Genomic DNA, 18,889 nt, shown 5'->3' on the forward strand with positions numbered 1-18,889 from the left:
GATTTTGGGATATTTAATTTTCATGGATTGTGATTGTGATTTTCAAGACTATTAATGTAAGTAAATGCCCAAATAGATATTTTTATTCATTTATTCTTTATTTATTTTTTTTAGTTTTGTTTTGTTTTGAAGCATTTATTATAAGAAATATTGTACATATGCACTTATACACCAAAGACTATATCCTTTCAACTGCTTATTATTATTATTATTATTATTATTATTATTATTATTATTATTATTATTATTGTTATTATTATTATTATTATTATTATTATTATTATTATTATTATTATTATTATTATTATTATTATTATTATTATTATTATTATTATTATTATATGATAATAATAATAATAATAATAATAATAATAATAATAATAATAATAATAATAATAATAATAATAATTAATAATAATAAGTGCATTGAGTGAAATCCCAATCATGGTTGCCCAAATAAAACTGGCGCTAGAATCCCGACTACCTGTCTAAACGAATGTTGTTTGTACGATACATACTAACTACACGTTCAATATCGGGGGCAGAAAATATACGTTTGGTTTTATGAAATTAAAACAGTAGTCCCACATTGTTCTTTGATGTTATTTGTGGTTGCATTTGCTTTGAAACTTACACATTATATTGTGTTACATTGTTTACAAAATATTTCTGGTACTCGTATGCATGTGTAGTCAACGGACCACCGGTCAATCGTGTTCTTTATTATTTTATTATTAATTTTGGCTTGACATCTTACATATGTGAATTTGACAGGTTGTTATGGATGGTAATTATAACATTAAGTGATTTTTAAACATTTTTACGGCGTTTTAAATGTCTTTCTTGCATTCATTGCCGAGCACCTCCACTTTTCTGTTACTATTTTAACGATCAGCTGATTTTCTCTTGCCTCCCCTTTAATTTCGCGGACTTTTTTCAGAACGAGGCGTGGGAGTGGCTAATGCACTACTAGTCCGATGGCAAGTTTCTTACATGACAACGGAATGGAGTTCCTTCAAATTAGCACATCTGGTATCACTCTACAAGAATTAATTTTTGCATGGTTGTCAATTTATTGAGCGTTTGAGGGGGGGGGGGGGGGGGGGGGGGGGGGAGAAAAATGGAGAAAACCAATTATAAAAAAGAAACTCAATTATCAAATATCAAATCATATTTTTGAAATACCATTGACATATGCTTAGAATGCCTTTGAAAATAAAATGTGTTTTAATCAATTCAATGAAAATAACGGGGGGTAAAATTGCGCGTTATTTGTATTTATCACTGTCAATTAAAAAAAAAAAGTAAAAGATATCCAATCGACATAAAAAACGACTGCATTTGTCCCTCATTACAACAACCTGTTTTTAAGGTACAAATTTATTATATGATTTCTCTTTGGGTTTATGGATCTTTGCTTTTGACACCTTTATCATTGACTATCAGGCAATTTGAAAAGTGGGCGTGACCCACAAGCATCGTCAATCTCAGGAAATATTGGAATAATATCAAAACATAGAAACTGACGGTATTTTTCGAACTGAATAGGAAATTTCTGGATAATCGAGACAATCATTTGAAATGGTAAGTTATATTCTAATAACGATTTTCGAACATTTCGTATACTCGGTAGAGTTACGATTTTACTGTCTCCAGTCAACTCAAAGATACACACTCGCGATGTCATAAAATTATATTTAAAACAGTAGAGTGGACTGATGTTCCTGTATTACACTTAATTAACAAGAACAGTCGAAAAAGTACATTATATTCAACATTCGTCTTAGTTAAGAAGCAAGAGTTATAATATTTTTTCCAATCAGATAGTAAAAACAATAATTGTCTTAAGAATAAAAACAATTTAAGAAATTCATGCTCTGAAACGGAACATTTACATAAAGGTTTAGCAAACAAAAAACTCTAAGGTTTAGGTCAAAATATAAAAAGAAAAAAGAAAAAGAGAGATTTTCCTCGGAGCAGGGAATAGTGTTAACAATAATAATAATAATAATAATAATAATAATAATAATAATAATAATAATAATAATAATAATAATAATAATAATAATAATATAATATATAATAATAATAATATAATAATAATAATAATAATAATATAATAATAATAATAATAATAGTATGATAATAAGAGTATTAATAATAAAAATAATACTATTATTGATAATAATATAATAATGATTATGATGGTAATAGTAATAATAATAACAAATATTAAATTATTATTATTATTATTATTATTATTATTATTATTATTATTATTATTATTATTATATATTATTATTATTATTATTATTATTATTTATCATTGACCAAAACAAAAAAAAAACAATAATAGATCTAGAGCAAATTAAATAATGAAATAATATTATCGGAGAAATAAAAAATTCAACTGATTAAAAAAAACCTCTTGCTCGGAACTCGGAACAAAAGTGAAAACAATGAAAATCAATTGGGAAGAAAGAAAGAAAAGGGAAAAAAAAAAAAAAAAAAATGAGTGGGGGGGGCGGTCGCGTCTGGGTCGAATCTGTGCAGCTAAAAGGAGTAAAATGAAAGGTGGCCTTACCCACTGAGCTGCCTATCCATACCGCTATCGGAATATTTTAAATTCATATATGAGCTAAACATATTTCCACCATTTTTGCTTCCTTGTTTTGGTAGTTATTTTCATCTCTGATTCGAATAAAAATATGTTGTTGGATCTAGTTTTGTGGACGTGTGATACTAAATTGTATTGTCTTGTGCGAAGCAGACAGGAAAATAACAGGTGTGGGTTTTGGGTTTTGGGGCGGACAACACCATGGCCTAGGAATTCGTCCGCGACATAAAAATTATTCCCGTCGTCCCCAAAATTGTGGCCAGAATGAGCAAATTATAGAAACAAGAGATGATCAATAAAGTTAACAGGTAGGTTGGTAATGAAAATTTAAATGGTTGGTGGACTATGAACAGATTTGATGATTAACAACTTTCTTCCTGGTTGAAAATAAAAAGTCGAATTGCCAGTTTGACGTTTTCAGATCAAAGTAACAAAAGAAATTTCATTGATCCATTTGCTTTAAAATATTTTTTTTTAAAGAGCTGGATTTGACATTTGATCACTATTTACTTTCATCTTGTGTTAAATATCACTTGATATATTAACTGTTTTGGGACACAACCACTAGTATTTTTTCCAGAATATTTGGTATTTTTCACGCCTAGTTTGGCATTTTGCATAAAATGTTTCTGCCCACTTGCTAAATGCGTCTGGGGATAGTATCCTCAGACAGGTGTCTGGGGATAACAAAAATTGGTTATCCCCAGACACCTGTCTGGGGATAACGAATTTTTATTATCCCCAGACAGGCGTCTGGGAATAATGACAACAAGATATGAAGTGAATAGAAAAGTGCCAGAAGACAATAGAGAATAAAAATTTTTCGCGGCGGTGGTGGGGTTTGAACCTGCGACCTTATTGGTACGACAACTCCGCCTGGCAGGTGAGAGCGTGGCTCTACCGTGTGAGCTATCCACGAACACAAAAATATTCGTTTCAAACTCAAAGTCATTACTAGATCCCTCTCTCACCCACTTCTTGAGACCGCCGATTCGTTCGTACACCACCATCGCGAATAACTTTGACCAGCAGTTAAGCTTAATAGCCAATATTCTCAACACAAACATATAACATAGAAACGATTGAGACATTGAGTATGCTCCGGTGTATGGGGTGAATTTTTAATTCAGAAAATGACAGCCTTCTGATTCCTGGGTGGAGTGTAGACCAGCGAAACTCAAATTATCGTAGTGAAATGAGCCGCTAGCCAGGAAGTCTTTTGAGTTTATAATGTTTTTTACGGGTTTTAGATATTTTTTTTTTTTTTGGTATTGTCTGTCCTTCATTTTTAAGGAGGGCAAACCGTTAATTAAATCTACTCAATAAAGAGAAGTGAAAATCATATTACCCCCCCCCCCCCCCCCCCCCCCCCCCCCCCCCCCCCCCCCCCCCAAAAAAAAAAAAATTCAAATAAACCACGAAAACTCAAAGTAATCTCTAGCTATATTTAATAAATAAACATCTTCATTTGCTCATTTTAAATTCTTAAATTATTTGTAAAAATTGAACTATTGCTCGTTTTGATACCTGACCTTGTCTTTTTTCAGGCACAAGATTATGCGATCTGTGACTTGTCTGAAGAATTGACAGCAAAATTGAAGAAATTCAGATTCAGAAAGGAAAAAACATTGGGTGCAGTATTGAGTAAGTAAAATGGTTATGATTGTTTAAGGTATTGGTTTCATTTATGAAGAAAGTGTGTATTTGTTCTTATGATTTTAAAGCAGTGACATCACATACATTTCTCGTGCTTCTTATCCTAACATTCACCTCCATCGCACACTTATCTTATCTTACTAAAGGCTTAATATAGGAATTATCCTTTTATTAGCCTTGTACAATAGTTTATAATTGCAGAATCTCATATAGCTTGCATTGTATCATTCAGAGACAGTTCCACACAACTCTGAATATAAGGAAAAACATATCAATACACCAATGTAAAATCGAAAAATACTGTCTCATACATAATCATAGAACACAGGTAGTTGAAAATTGGTCATGATCGCATGATTCATAAATGTACAAAATTCATAGTACAATGAAACACTAATGACAACAATAATAGGTGTAGGTTTGCTTTTTGAAATGTTCTCTCTACAATAATAATAATGATGATAATAATAATAATAATAATAATAATAATAATAATAATATAATAATAATAATAATAATAATAATAATAATAATAATAATAATAATAATAATAATAATGATAATAGTAATATCGTTTTTATATAGCACCTTATCCCGTATATCAACAAGCTCAACGCGCTTAACACTCACGTTGCTACTTTCACTCAAAAATGCAATATGAAACAAATCAATATAATTCTACAGTGCTGCATATTAAAAAGAAACGTTTTAAGGTATTTTTTAAAGAATTCTGCATCATTAATGTCTCTAATATATCTTGGAAGGGAGTTCCAGATAAGGGGTGCCGAATATTCAAACAGATGCTCGCCAATTTTGGCTTCACAAGTATGTGATTATCAGACTTTGATCTCAGATTTCTGGCTGAGGTGTAGAATTTAAGCTTGTCATTAATATATCCAGGACAATCAGAGTGCAGTGATTTAAAAACAATAGTACAGATTTTATATTCTATACGTTTCTCAACGGGAAGCCAGTGGAGTTCTCTTAGCAAACCCGATGCAGATTGATTTCTCCTCTTTCTAATATATAAGCCTGGCAGCATTGTTCTGGACTACCTAAAGGGATTTTATTTTGACTTTATTTAAGGATGAGAGGAGAGAATTGCAATAATGTAGCTTTGACAGTATTAGAGAATTAACTGACAAGGCAGAGATGTCTCTTGTAATGAGATATCTAACACTACGTATTCTTCTAATTTCCACATTCATAAACTAACGATATGATTTACAGTGCAACCTCGATATAACGACATCGTCGGGACCGGGAAAACGTGTCGTTATAGAGGGATGTCGTTACAGAGAGGTTTCCTATGTGTGTATATCAGGAGGTGTTTTGGGTCTTGTGTAGTGAATGTATACTTTTTCATTTTCCCTCTGTAGTTTATCCGGGCTTGGGACCGGCAATGAATGGAGAGTGGACAAAGGATTTATAAACAGTCCAGTGTTGACCTGTCACAGGCATTCATTGGGTGAAATGCGAGCCTTCTGATTGGCTGCGGTGTTGTACAAATGTGACTATTGATTGGCTGAAAAAGAAGCGTTTTCATTGGCTACAATAAGAACTAGCTCTGGGCTTATTACGAGTAGACAACATACATAGAATGGAATATACCACTTGTAATAGTTACGAACAATTTCATGGTAGACAAACACCTTCAAGGTTTGTCGGACCAGAAATGTCGTTATACAGGGGTTTTGCTGAAATGTACGTTGCTATAGAGGGTTTTTTATTACTAATGATATATAGTAAAATAAAATGGGACCTGAGTACCATGTCGTTATACAGGGAATATCGCTATAACGGATGTCGTTACATCGGGGCTGCACTGTAATTGGCTGGTAAAAGACAAATCTGAATCAATAACTACACCTAAACTTTGACCAACCTTAGCAGTTTCAATTACACTATTTCCTGAAACGATTGATTCACACTCTACATTTTTAAGGATTGCTGGCCTAGCAATAAATATTATTTCAGTCTTACTATCGTAAAGTTTTAGTCTATTCAGTTCCATCCAAGTTTTTAATTTAACAAAGCAAGATTGGAAATGTTCAATTAAAATATGTACATCGTCGTAAGTTGCTGATTTAAAGATTTGACTATCATCTGCATAAAATTGGTAATTTAGATTAAAATCAGAAATTAATTGATCCAAGGGGTTTCATGTACACTGTAAAAAGAACTGGACCCAGTACTGATCCCTGTGGCACACCAAATTTTCAGAGGATGATCAGATTATTTGACATTTTTAATCACAACAGTCTGTCGACGATTCGTTATATAAGATTCATTTCAGTGCATATCCCTGGATACCAAAAAGACGTTTGAGTCGATTCAACAGAATGTTGTGGTCAATCGTGTCAAATGCAGTCGATAAGTCCAACATACATAAAATGTCCACCTCATTTTTGTCAGCAATTAAACTCAAATCATTTACCACCCTTAACAGTGCAGTCTATGTTCTATGGTTTTCCCTATAAGCCTGTCATCTGCATTTTTTGCAGCCGCAAATATCAGGGCGATCCGCAAATTTTGGCAAATTTCCCAAAATTGGCAAATCGTGGCAAATTTTGGGAAAATTGGCAAATCGCGTGGCAAATTTTGGGCAAAAAAAAGAAGCGAAAACAAAATAATGAAAAAAAAAGTGCGAAACTTGAGAAATGTTGCAGCTTTGCCTGGGCCCAAACCAAGGGAAGCTACTCTCTACGGATAATGATCCTTTAAAATCTTTGTAACAACGCTATTGTGTAAATTAATAAATGTAGCCTCCTTAAATGTAATAAATTGTCTTTTATATATATTTTTGTTAATTTTTACTGAAACGCTTAGTTCTCCTCAGCAAATTTTTTGGGCAAATTTCTTGGCAAATTTTGGGGGTTGTTTTTGGCAACTTTTGGCAAATTTTAGGTCCCAATTTGGCAAAAAATGCAGATGACAGATAAGCTGATTGGAATGGCTCATATAGATAATACACTTTTAAATGCAAATTTAATTGGTGAAGAACTGCTTTTTCCATGATTTTAAAAATAAAGTGAAGGTTTGATACATATCTGTAGTTTTAAAAATCATTTTGGTCTAAAGAGGGTTTGTTTAAAAGTGGGGTATCAGAGCTGCCTTAAAACAAGAGGGAACGATACCAGTTTGCAGAGACTGATTAATTATTTCAGTATTATTTCAATTCAGTAATTATTTTATAATAATAATGACATCAACAACAAGAATAACAACAACAATAATGTTGATAATAATAATAATAATAATAATAATAATAATAATAATAATAATAATATAATAATAATAATAATAATAATGATAATAATAATAGTAATAATAATGATGATTGTTATGTGCGTATACACTTGTAGCACTACCCTTGTAGTACCTATCCAACTTCTCTATATAAGTAATTAATCATGACCGTTCTCCCCAGTACTTATCTCTGTCACACCTAACAATGGAATGTATTGTACCCTTCTCTCTCCTTTGCATCCTGTCAGCCTATATTATATCTAGTAGTATTAGCCTAAAGCCAGTTGTGTTCCTACTCTCGTTTAGATATCATGTATGCACTGTTTTATGTAAGTACCCATCTTAACCTGAATACATCCTTGTTCATTTATTATATTTAAAATACTATTTACGCTTTGACCTTTAACAAACCTTATTAACTTATTGTTGTAACCAACTTATATTATGATGACAACACGTAACAATGATGATGATAATAATAATAATAATAATAATAATAATGATAATAATAATAATAATAATAATAATAATAATAATAATAATAATAATAATAATAATAATAATAATAATAATAATAATAATAATAATAATAATAATATCAGCCAAAGTGGCCGAGTGGTTAAGGCATTACACTGTGACCTGGAAGGTCCTGGGTTCGATCCCCGCTTCAGGCACATTCATTTTTTTCCTTGGGTAAGATTATTATCACCCAATTTGCTCACTTGGACAACATGGGTAATTCATGTTGACATCAGACATCTTGTTTGATGAATTATCTTTATTCCTTCTTGGAATGCCTAGGCGACAATACCTTATGATGTTGTGGTGGAAGAGCATAATTAATTAATTAATTAATTAGTTAATTAATCAATTCATTAATAATAATAATAATAACAATAATAATAATAATAATAATAATAATATAATAATAATAATAATAATAATAATAATAATAATAATAATAATAATAATAATAATAATAATAATAATAATAATAATAATAATAATAATAATAATAATAATAATAATAATAATAATAATAATAATAATATAATAATAATAATAATAATTAATAATAATAATAATAATAATAATAATAATAAATAATAATAATAATAATAATAATAATAATACAGTGGTCTCCATTTATAAGCATGATCCAACAATAAGCATGAAACAGAAATTTTACCATACGATATATAAATTTTCCCCTTAATTACTGATAGGGACTCGGCTTATAAGCACACTCAATTTTCTTACAAATACTTTAAAATTACAAAAATATAAGAAAATAAAGGATCTAAACATGTAAAGTACATAATTTTTTTATACAAAGGATTGACAAACTGGTTTAACAGAAATTATCAAAATGCTTTGCAAGTAGTGTATGGTTTACACCTCACTTTTCTATTCTTAACTCCCTTGCAAAAGTACATGACAAGTTTACTTTGTGCTTCATAGCTGTACTCTGCACCAGTCGGAACCAGTTCACAGAAATAGAGGATAAAAGATAGGTGCATTGAATCAAAAAACAAACAAATAACAACCACAAGCTTCTTTACTCATTATTCTACACCTATGGCACAATGTCACTTATTGTGATTGAGTATTTTCAAACTAATTGAATTTATAACCGATTTTTATCTTTAAATTTCAAATTAATTGGCGAGACTTTTTACATTTTAAAATATTCTTTCTTACCTTTTTTTCCTCCCAGTGAAAATTCAAAAGGCCAAGCTACTAATTGATGTGGAAGAAGAGTGGGAGGTAAAGATTTGTCTTAGTAGATAATAATCTCTTTAATTTTTTTTATAATTTAAATTTTTTTAAAAATGTGGACAAATTTAAAATATAAATTTTTCATTCAAGGTGCATTGCACTAACAATGGCAGTTTATTTAAAAGATGAAACTGCTTGATTGTAGAAATCATAAAGAATAATTTCCTTTAAATAAAAGAATGATTGTGAATTATTTTTATATTTATCTCTGATTTTAGGATACGACAATTGAGGAAATTGTTAATGAAATTCCACCTCAGCAGCCAAGATATGTAGCCATCTGTTACCCTTTGAAACATGATGATGGACGTCTGTCTTATCCGTTGGCATTTGTTTTTCTCTCTCCACAAGGTGAAAAGAGATTTCTGTACATATTTCCCTCATCTCTTATAATACAATAACTGGGAGAAAAAGCAAAAACAGAGCGCCTTAAAAGATTTAGGGTAAAGCATACGTTATACAAGAAAAACATTTAAATTTTAATAGACACAAACAAAACTTTCAAATGACATAGACTTTTATTTGCAACATTATATTGTACTGTAAACAATATTGTAGAAGTTGATCATACTTATACTTGAAATAGTTTATAGATAGCTCCTTTTATCAAAAAGTTGAGTACTATTATTTCATGGTTTTATTTTTATAATATATATATGACAAAACCACAAATTTCTACAAACTGCTCCCTAAGGATTACATTAATTTACTTGACAAAAACATCCAAGCAGAGTACAGGAAACAAACACCATCTACGACACTTGACACTACAGCAGAAGACAAAAGCATCGCCAAAAATCTACCACTAAGTGACAATAGACACCACAGCAAAATCAAATGCCTTCATCACTATTAAGTATTAAGACCACTAACCCAACTTTCGCAACAATGTCCAATGCCAACTCGAAAACCCATGCAAATCACAAATCAGAAAAATAAGCAATCAGATCTTAGACATAATCAACACCAAAATCATCAAGGAAACTGAATTCAATCAATGGAAAAACACCAAGGAAGTTATCAATTGGTAAAGGAACATAGAAAACAAGCATTAACAAAACACAGTCAGTCGTCTTTGACATCTATAATTTCTACCATTCGGTTACCAAAACCCTACTTCTTAAAGCACTACAATTCCTGAACACTTTTGTCAACATCACCGAAGAGGAAACCCATATTATCCTGCACTCGAAGAGCATCATTACATAACAATGGAGTAGCATCGACAACAAAAATTCATGAACGTTGATGTCACCATGGGAAGCTACAATGGAGCAGAAACATGCATGCTTGTCGGACTATACCTACTTCCCCAACTACAACATCTTGACATAAAGATAGGACTATTCAGAGATGATGGGCTTGTATTGTGCAATAAAAGACAAAGAGAGACTGAAAATATAAATTAAAAAATATGTAAAATCTTCCAGGACAACAATCTTAAAATTACAATCGAAGCAAACAAGAAGACATTAAATTTCCTTGACATAACTATCAATCTGATCAACGTCAATGGCATCTACCAAATATTTCTAAAACCTAACATCATCCCATTGTACATCCATAGACTTAGCAACCACCCGCCATCTATAATAAACAACATTCCAGAGACCAAAAACAATTGACTATCTAACAACTCAACAAACAACCACATATTTAACTAAGCAACTCCACCATACACAGATGAACTACAAAAAAAAAGTGGCTATAAGCTAAAATATGAAGAAAACACCATAGCCACTCCAATAAAAAAAAAAACAATGTCAAAGAAAACTAAATAGAACACGTGGTTCAACCCACCCTACAGCAAGAATGTGACAACCTCCATCAGTAATAAGTTCTTCAATCTGCTACAAAAATGCTTCCCACAAGTCACATCCTATTCCCCATCACAAACAAAAACACCATCAAAATAGAATACATCCACATACCAAACATACAAAACATTTTCTCCAACAAACGAAAACTATCACAGCCAGAACAACCCAACAGCAACCTGACACCTGGCAGAAAAAATATAACTGCAGGATCCAGGTAACATGCCCACGAAATGGCAATTGCCTGACACAAAACGTTTTCTACCAAGCCCAAGATCAGATACATCAAAATAAGAAACATATATAGGCTTGGCAGAGTGTTCATTCTAAACCAGATACAACCTGCACAAGTCTTCCTTCAAAAACATACACAAACTACATACAACACAGCATTACATGGAAAACCATCTCCAGAGTACAGTCGTACACCCCCTCATTTAAAATTTGCAACCTCTGCTTGGAAGACAAATTCTACATCATCACAAAACCGAACATGGCAACAGTCAATAAAAGAAACAAACTGACATCTTCATGCAGACATAGAAACAAACACTTTTTATGCAATTATGAACCACCATAACCACCAAGCCAAAGACGCGATATGACAACCGGAAATAAAAATTAATCACAACAATCTACTTTCACTTTCACTTCCTGAAGAGAGTAAATGCTCGAAACAATATTGTAGAAGTTGAACAAAATTATACTTAAAATATTATATATATTTTCTTTAAGACATGATAATGATTAAAACATTTTTTTGTCAATTTTTAATCATTATAGTCATTCTACATTAGATATCATTATTATCTCTTACTCTTAAAGAAAATTTCATCTGTTTAATTCTGCCCTAGTTTCAGGAAATCTTTCATCTTTAAAATTTCTGCTTTATATTACATCATCTCAAATTGTTGCTTAGCACTTTCTTTTGATATAATATTTTAAATATTGTTTTAAACTCCATTGTACGAAAAATGCAAGATGAAGTGTTTTTCATGACATAATAACACAATGTACAAAATGGATATATTTTACACTAGCCAAAATGGAACCATGTTTTGCTGTCCTATTTCTTATTACTTTTGAAAATTACTTTTGTTGGTACAGCTAGTTGTGAAGTAAATCAAGAGCATTTTTATAGTATCAGCATGCTAAATGCACTTTAATATATTTAATGAATTTTCCTGTATGGAGCCAAACTTTCATTGCTAATAGTACAAGTTGTTTTGTAAGATGTACTTTTTAAAATTACCATTGTCACAATTTCTGACTGCATATGCTAAATACTCATTCATAAGTAAGTCGAATGAGATAATATGCTTAAATTGCCTTACTCAAAGGCTCGTTGTCAGGGCCAGAGTTTGTTAACTGTTGTTACCATGGAAGGGCACTGATCACACACTTTATTCCTTCAAGTAGTTACAAGATAAGGCATCATCCCTCTTGGCCTATCACACAATGTAATATGCAATAAATACCAGGGAATCGATTTTTTTTTCTTCTTAACACAGGTTGCAATCCTGAGCTTCAAATGCTGTATGCTGGATCAAAAGGTAAATTGGTTACAGCAGGAGGCTTTACCAAGGTATGATTGATCATTTTGAGTAAATTTTAAAAGATTAGAAGATAGGGGAAATTTGTTTCGAGGGTCTATTCCCTTGGTGGAATAACCCAGGCGTCAGCCGCAGTGCAGCGCCACAAATTGAGCTAGGGCGAGGTGACTTGTTCAAGGCCACACAGCGCAGTGGTGGGTGATCGACCTCAGTACCTTTTGGTACAAAGCCAGGACTGTACCGCTGAGCCACACTTCCCCCACATGAAGTACATGTTTGTTTGTTTTCAGAGGGTAAAGGGCACTTGTGAAACTTTAAGTTTGTATTACTGCTTAGTAAAAGGGAGATGATAGAATCATTAAAATTATTAAGTCAACGACTGCTGAAAATATGACAAGGGAATTTTAAAAAAACTACAATGGGATCCTAAAAGCAATGTAAGACATTTGCTAGTCTTAGATGACCAAACTCAGAGGTTTCTCAATAATTTCTTAAAGATCCCAATCAAAAACAAAACATGCCTTAGTGTGAATAGCAAAACCTGCTGTTGATTAACTGTATAAAACATGACTTAGTTAACACATGGTTCGATAGCCCCCTTTCTCTTATAAAAGGAAGACATGCACATTATGGTTAAAAGGTTCACTTAACAGTTTAACTGTAGTTATATAAAACCCAATCAGAGAGGGATGGTGCTTCATGGCATCTCCAATCTTATCCAAGATCTCGAGTAGAAGGTAAGTAAGACAAGAAACCAAATTCAGCAAAAAATTTAATTATATATTGAATTAGTTTGTGATGGGAGCAAATTCAGGTAAATGATTCAAGTCAGCGAAGCAAACATCTGAGTTCAGCACAATTCAAAGCCTATTTTTCTTACATTGTACTTCTTAGTTCTTCAACTAAGCTTCATTTTATGGGACCTCTTAACTGTGATTTTATTTGTGCATAGTACCTCTCCATATATCATAAATTATGTATTTGATTAAAAATAATATACAGTCACAGTCACAGAAACCAATCTTAAATTGGTATGCATAACTTTAGATGAAAAATTTTGTCTTTTAAGATTAACTGTGCAAGTATATATGTATATGTAAATCTTGCTCATATGACTACAGTGGAACCTCCCGATAACGACATGCCACGGGACCGAGTTTTTATGTCGTTATCCGGAGGAATCGTTATTTAGAGGTTTCCAAGATGGCGACAAAGTGGGCGTGGTAAGGCCCGCGGGACCAGTTTTTATTAACATTGACAAAACAAACAAAACATTGTAGTGTATTCCTCTTAGAGGGTTCTTGTGCGTGTGTCTGGATGAGAATTTTAGGTGATCTGAACTGAGTAAACTGATAGTGTGCTCCTGGAATCTACATCTGTTCCCTATTTAAACAATTCCCCTTTGTCTTACTTTTTCTTATCTCATTTCAATTGTAAATCTAGAATGTTTTTTTACTATCCAATTTTCTTCCTTTTTACTGGCGCTGATATGACATAGATGTGTCACAGGCGCTGTAAAACCCTTTAAAACAAACAAAAAACAGGTAATTCGGACGCCGCGAGTTAGATAAAATTCCACCTCCTCCCACAAAAGCACAACTACTACCACTACTACTACTACTACTATTATACTACTATACTACTATTATTATTATTATTATTATTATTACTACTACTACTTCTGCTACTACTACTACTACTACTACTACTACTACTACTACTACTACTACTACTACTACTACTTCTATCACCACATAATATCACATTTTCCAAGATTTTGTGTTTACTTGCTTACACTTACATTTATACCTTGGTTTTTATTAATGCATATCAGCCAAGATTCGTCAAAAAAAGCTGCGTTCTCATTGGTTTCAAAAGCTGCGTTATCATTGGTTCAAGCAGGAATCGTTTTTATAAACTTTGAGTACTCATACTCTGTATTTTTAATATCAGATATCTACGAAAACTGCCGAAAATCGCCAAAATGATGTCGTTATTCTGAGGTTTTATCAAAAACTGCGTCGTTATTTGGAGGCTTTTTTTTACTGATCTTAAATAGAAAAAAAATCGGGACCACGGGCCAATGTCGTTATCAGGAGGTTGTCACTATTCGGAGGTGTCGTAATCGGGAGGTTCCACTGTATTTTACTTATTTGTTGTGTCATGAAATTGAGTAAGAGGGTCTTCTGTGCTATCTATGATAAATATTTTTTTAAAATTATGTCCTTCCGCCGCAAAATCATAAGATATCATCGCCAAGGCATTCCACGAAGGAATATAGATAATTCATCAAACAAGATGTCTGATGTCAACAGGAATCATCCATGTTGTCCAAGTGAGCAAATTGGAGGTTAATAATCTTGCTCAAAGAAAAAAACGAAAGTGCCTGAAGCTGGGCTCGAACCCAGGACCTTCTGGGTCATTGTGCATTGACTTAACCACTCAGCCACTTCGCCTCCAATCTATGATATAATTATAGAAAAACAACTATTTTTGGACTTTCACTGGTTGAAGCTGTCACTCTTTTAAAAAAATTTTTATGAGCTTACATTGAGTGTTATCATAATTTTTCTTTATCTTTCCTCTTACCAGGTCATTGAATACAGAAGCATCGAGGAATTTACAGATGAAAATATACAATTATCTGTTAGAAAATGAAAAAGTTTAACATTAAATTAATACATTTTTCTGTTAGTCTCCTACTGTATGTAATGCCAGTCACTGAAAATTACATAAAGTAGGAGACTTGGTTAGATTTGAAATGAAAAGAAAAGAAAAATCCTCTTTTTTTTATAATGAGAAGAATTATGTGTTTTGCTTAAAAATTTAGATAAAAGTCAAAATAGATGTATATTTTGTTGTTTATTTTAAGTATGATATAAAATCATAATCTTTTTTTAAAAATACAAGTGTAGTTTTTTCATTTCAATGAGGAAATTTTTCTTTGAGTAAAAAACAAATCTAATGTGCCATGACCAAGTGACCAACTCAAGGTCACATAGCATGACGATGAGATGAGACTTTGATTCCTCAGGGTTACAAGGCAAAGACATCATTACTGTACGACACTACAACTCTTATTTTTATCTATGCAACAAAAATGTATGATTTCAATACTTCAAATGATAAAGAACATTCCTATGGTAAATTTATGGTAGCTGGCTGATCCCTATTTGATATTCAATTCACTATAATATTTTAATGTAATTAGTTAACATTTGTGGAAGATAGCAGATTTTTAATTGAAACTGGGACTTAAGTCATTATTTCTTTTTTTCCCGAATAATTTATGTCATCTTATCTGAGAAGTGGCGATTGTATTTTGTGCACGATGTGAACATTAAGTGTTTTTGATACATCTCTTTGCTTGTTCACAAATTTACAGTAAAACCTTGTAATACTGCCATTTTGGAACCATTTTTTGGGAGGACAAAACTGACAGAATATAAAATTGATTTATTGTGAATTTAATACAATTCGTACAAGTCATTAAGATAAACTAGATAAGTAGCAAGAGGCAGTATCACGAGGTTTCATTGTATTAAAATCAAAATACCGTCAACTGGGGTAACTTTGCCTCAGGGGGATACTTTGCCTATGTGAATTTGGGGCATTTTGAATAATCTCAGCTTTGTTGCAGTTATTGTGCCAGTTAAAAGACTCAAATTTTTATTAAAGGGAAGAATTGCCACAAAACTAAACAATCTCTCTTTGGTCCAAAATTCAAGAGGCAAAGTTTCCCCAATTGACGTTACTGTGGCAAGTTATTTTCTTCAATTCATACATTTTTATAGTTAAAATTAAAATTGAACGGATAACTCATATTTCTTTATTCACCTTTGATGGCATTCCATATTCATGTCATTGTCTTCATTGCTTTTAACAATTATTCTCTTTTTTTCTTTTTTGCTCATAGATTGAATAAAGATATAGAATGACTCTTGGCTTAAGTTCATGATGCCCAAAATATAAGGGCTTTTGCTGATAATTTTACCATTAATAATAAAAACTTGCGCATTTATATAGCGCAATATTCACGAAAATTGCACTTAACAAGGGGTCTCTAGCCAACAGCAGCAATTATATGGAGGAGGAGACATAACGTATGATAGGTGATATTACATCTTTGTCTGACAAAGACAACGCTGTTAAGTCCCAGATACTCATTTTGCACCTGAGTACAGTGCGAGAATGTGAGTAAAGAGCCTTTTCCAAGGATTCAACTATGCTACGCTCAAAGACTGACTTAAACCCAATGCCTACCAGCTTGATGCAAGTATCATACCACAAGAAAATCTAATAAAGCCAATTATGATGAGTTAAAAGATGGTTCAGACCAAAACAATACCAAAAAAAAACACCTTGGTTTCTGGATTTAAACTTAATACTATTGTACTGATTTAGCGACAATCATAACAATAACATTAATTTGAAACGCTGGCATTGTGTTCTGAATGAAATTTGGTGTGGACTTTTTATAAGTGAGAGAAAGTGGCAAAGGCCAATGGCTGAAATGTCGTTTATTTCATGTTTTAAAAAAAAAAAAAAAAAAAAATATATATATATATATATATATATACAGGAGTCATAATAATATCCTTTCTTTTTGATCGCCAATGATTCAGATTGAGAGCAGTATGACATTCAGTTCAAGGCAGAGACCAAAAATGTACATTAAAAAAATTATCTCTATCGTAACTACTTCTAAAAAAATATATTTTTTGGGGGGGTTATTTTCTGATGTATATTAAATTATCCTCCTATGTTCACAAAAGTATGATGGACGTCATAATTTAAATAGACAGACTTTTGCTTTTTGGTCAAACGATTACACAGCACTTTAAGTGATCAATAGCACTACTGTCCCCTTTAATGACAAATACAGCATAGTCTCTTTTTCCGACTTGAAATGCACTTCCGAATTTCCTCAATGGTTATCTCTCCCTCTCAAGATTTCTTCTGTGAATGCAGATCTTTGTTCACTCTCGGTCAAAGAATTCCAAATTCCGTAATCCATTGGATTCATGCCGGGTGATTGAGGCAGCCAGTTGTTCTCTATGAAATAAATATTCGTACTTCGAAAAAAACCTTGTGTTCTTTTGCTCCTATGTAACACCATCTTGTTGAAAAATGAAATCCTTCCTGGGTAAAGGTGTTCACAGTCTGACAAAAGATTTTCTTCCAATAGTTTTGTAATTATCAGCATAGAGTATCTCAGGCATAGCAACAAGTGTCTTCTTTAAAAAATAAAACGCGCAATGGCACAATAAGTGGCATCATCTTTTCAAAATCGAAATTTTTAGGTGGTGTTAAAAGATTTTTTATATGGGTATTTTTATATTATTAAAAAACCGTTAATTCAATTATTTTGCTAGTAATAAAAATTTGAAAAAGATAGCTTTATAACTTTTAAAAATAGAAATAAATAATGGCAGCGCGTTTTTTTGGTGACCACCTGAAATAGTCAAGGACTCCAGCCAGGGTTAGAACAAAACTAAGTAATCCCATTCCAAGACAAAGACAGAAAGCAACTTGTGAAACAGATACACAGGGATAGAAGACAGCGTGACCTCACCCAGGTGTGTTTGGTAGTGTAAAATATGATGAAAGAAAGGGAAAATGATTTTACTAATAATAATACACACAATTTCCAATAGACATAGATATAATTTACAAGGGGAAAATATCTCACAAGATTCTTTTGCAAACTAGCATCTGATAGTTTGTTTGTTTTTAAGGATTTTACGGCGCTTGCAACACATTTAGGTCATATCAGCGCCAGTAAAAAGGAAGAAAATGGGATAGTAAAAAGCTCTAGAGTGACAAAGCACCCAAGAAAAGGTAAGACAAAGGGGAATTGGTTCAAATAGGAAACGGGTGTAGATTCCAAAAGCACACTATCAAAGTACTTAGTTTGAGATCACCTAAAATCTCATCCAGACACGAGCACAGGTCCCCACTAAGAGGAATACACTCAAATGTTTTAAAAATCGTATATAATATAAAGAAAACATAATACAATGCATAACAGAGAGATGACAAGGAAAAAAAATATCTCCCTATACATTTGACTGTTTCCCTACAGCCAGGGTATCCGGCCAGGACCAGGACAAAACCAAGTAATCTCATTCCAAGACAAAGACAGAAAGCATGTTGGAAAACAGACATAGGGGGATAGAAGACACAGTATGGACCCCCTGCCCGCTATGGGAGGTCAG

General features: G+C 32.2%; 2 protein-coding genes across 2 annotated transcripts in view; one reads left to right on the forward strand and one right to left on the reverse strand.

Annotated features, from left to right (window-relative positions):
* LOC144967170 (tRNA (guanosine(18)-2'-O)-methyltransferase TARBP1-like) overlaps positions 1-2,984 on the reverse strand; it is a 55,041-nt gene extending 52,057 nt beyond the window's left edge. Inside the window, exon 1 of the mRNA XM_078904109.1 lies at positions 2,585-2,984. The gene's annotated coding sequence lies outside the window, so the exon portion shown is untranslated. The remainder of the gene's footprint in view (positions 1-2,584) is intronic.
* On the forward strand, positions 1,446-16,609 carry LOC144967186 (glia maturation factor beta-like). Its single transcript, XM_078904120.1, has 6 exons — positions 1,446-1,584; positions 4,165-4,261; positions 9,240-9,289; positions 9,520-9,652; positions 12,630-12,703; positions 15,264-16,609. The coding sequence occupies exons 1-6, from the start codon at positions 1,582-1,584 to the stop codon at positions 15,327-15,329; spliced, it is 423 nt and encodes a 140-aa protein (XP_078760246.1). The 5' UTR covers positions 1,446-1,581; the 3' UTR covers positions 15,330-16,609.
* The last annotated feature ends 2,280 nt before the right edge of the window (positions 16,610-18,889 follow it).

This window comes from Berghia stephanieae, chromosome 1 (assembly GCF_034508935.2).
Source record: "Berghia stephanieae isolate SIO BIC M18660-M18661 chromosome 1, UCSD_Bste_1.3, whole genome shotgun sequence".
Lineage (NCBI taxonomy): Eukaryota > Metazoa > Mollusca > Gastropoda > Nudibranchia > Aeolidiidae > Berghia > Berghia stephanieae.

Coding starts and splice junctions, on each gene's coding strand:
- LOC144967186 (XM_078904120.1), top strand. Junction 9,290..9,519: donor ATGTGGAAGAAGAGTGGGAG/GTAAAGATTTGT, acceptor CTCTGATTTTAG/GATACGACAATTGAGGAAAT. Junction 9,653..12,629: donor TGTTTTTCTCTCTCCACAAG/GTGAAAAGAGAT, acceptor TTCTTAACACAG/GTTGCAATCCTGAGCTTCAA.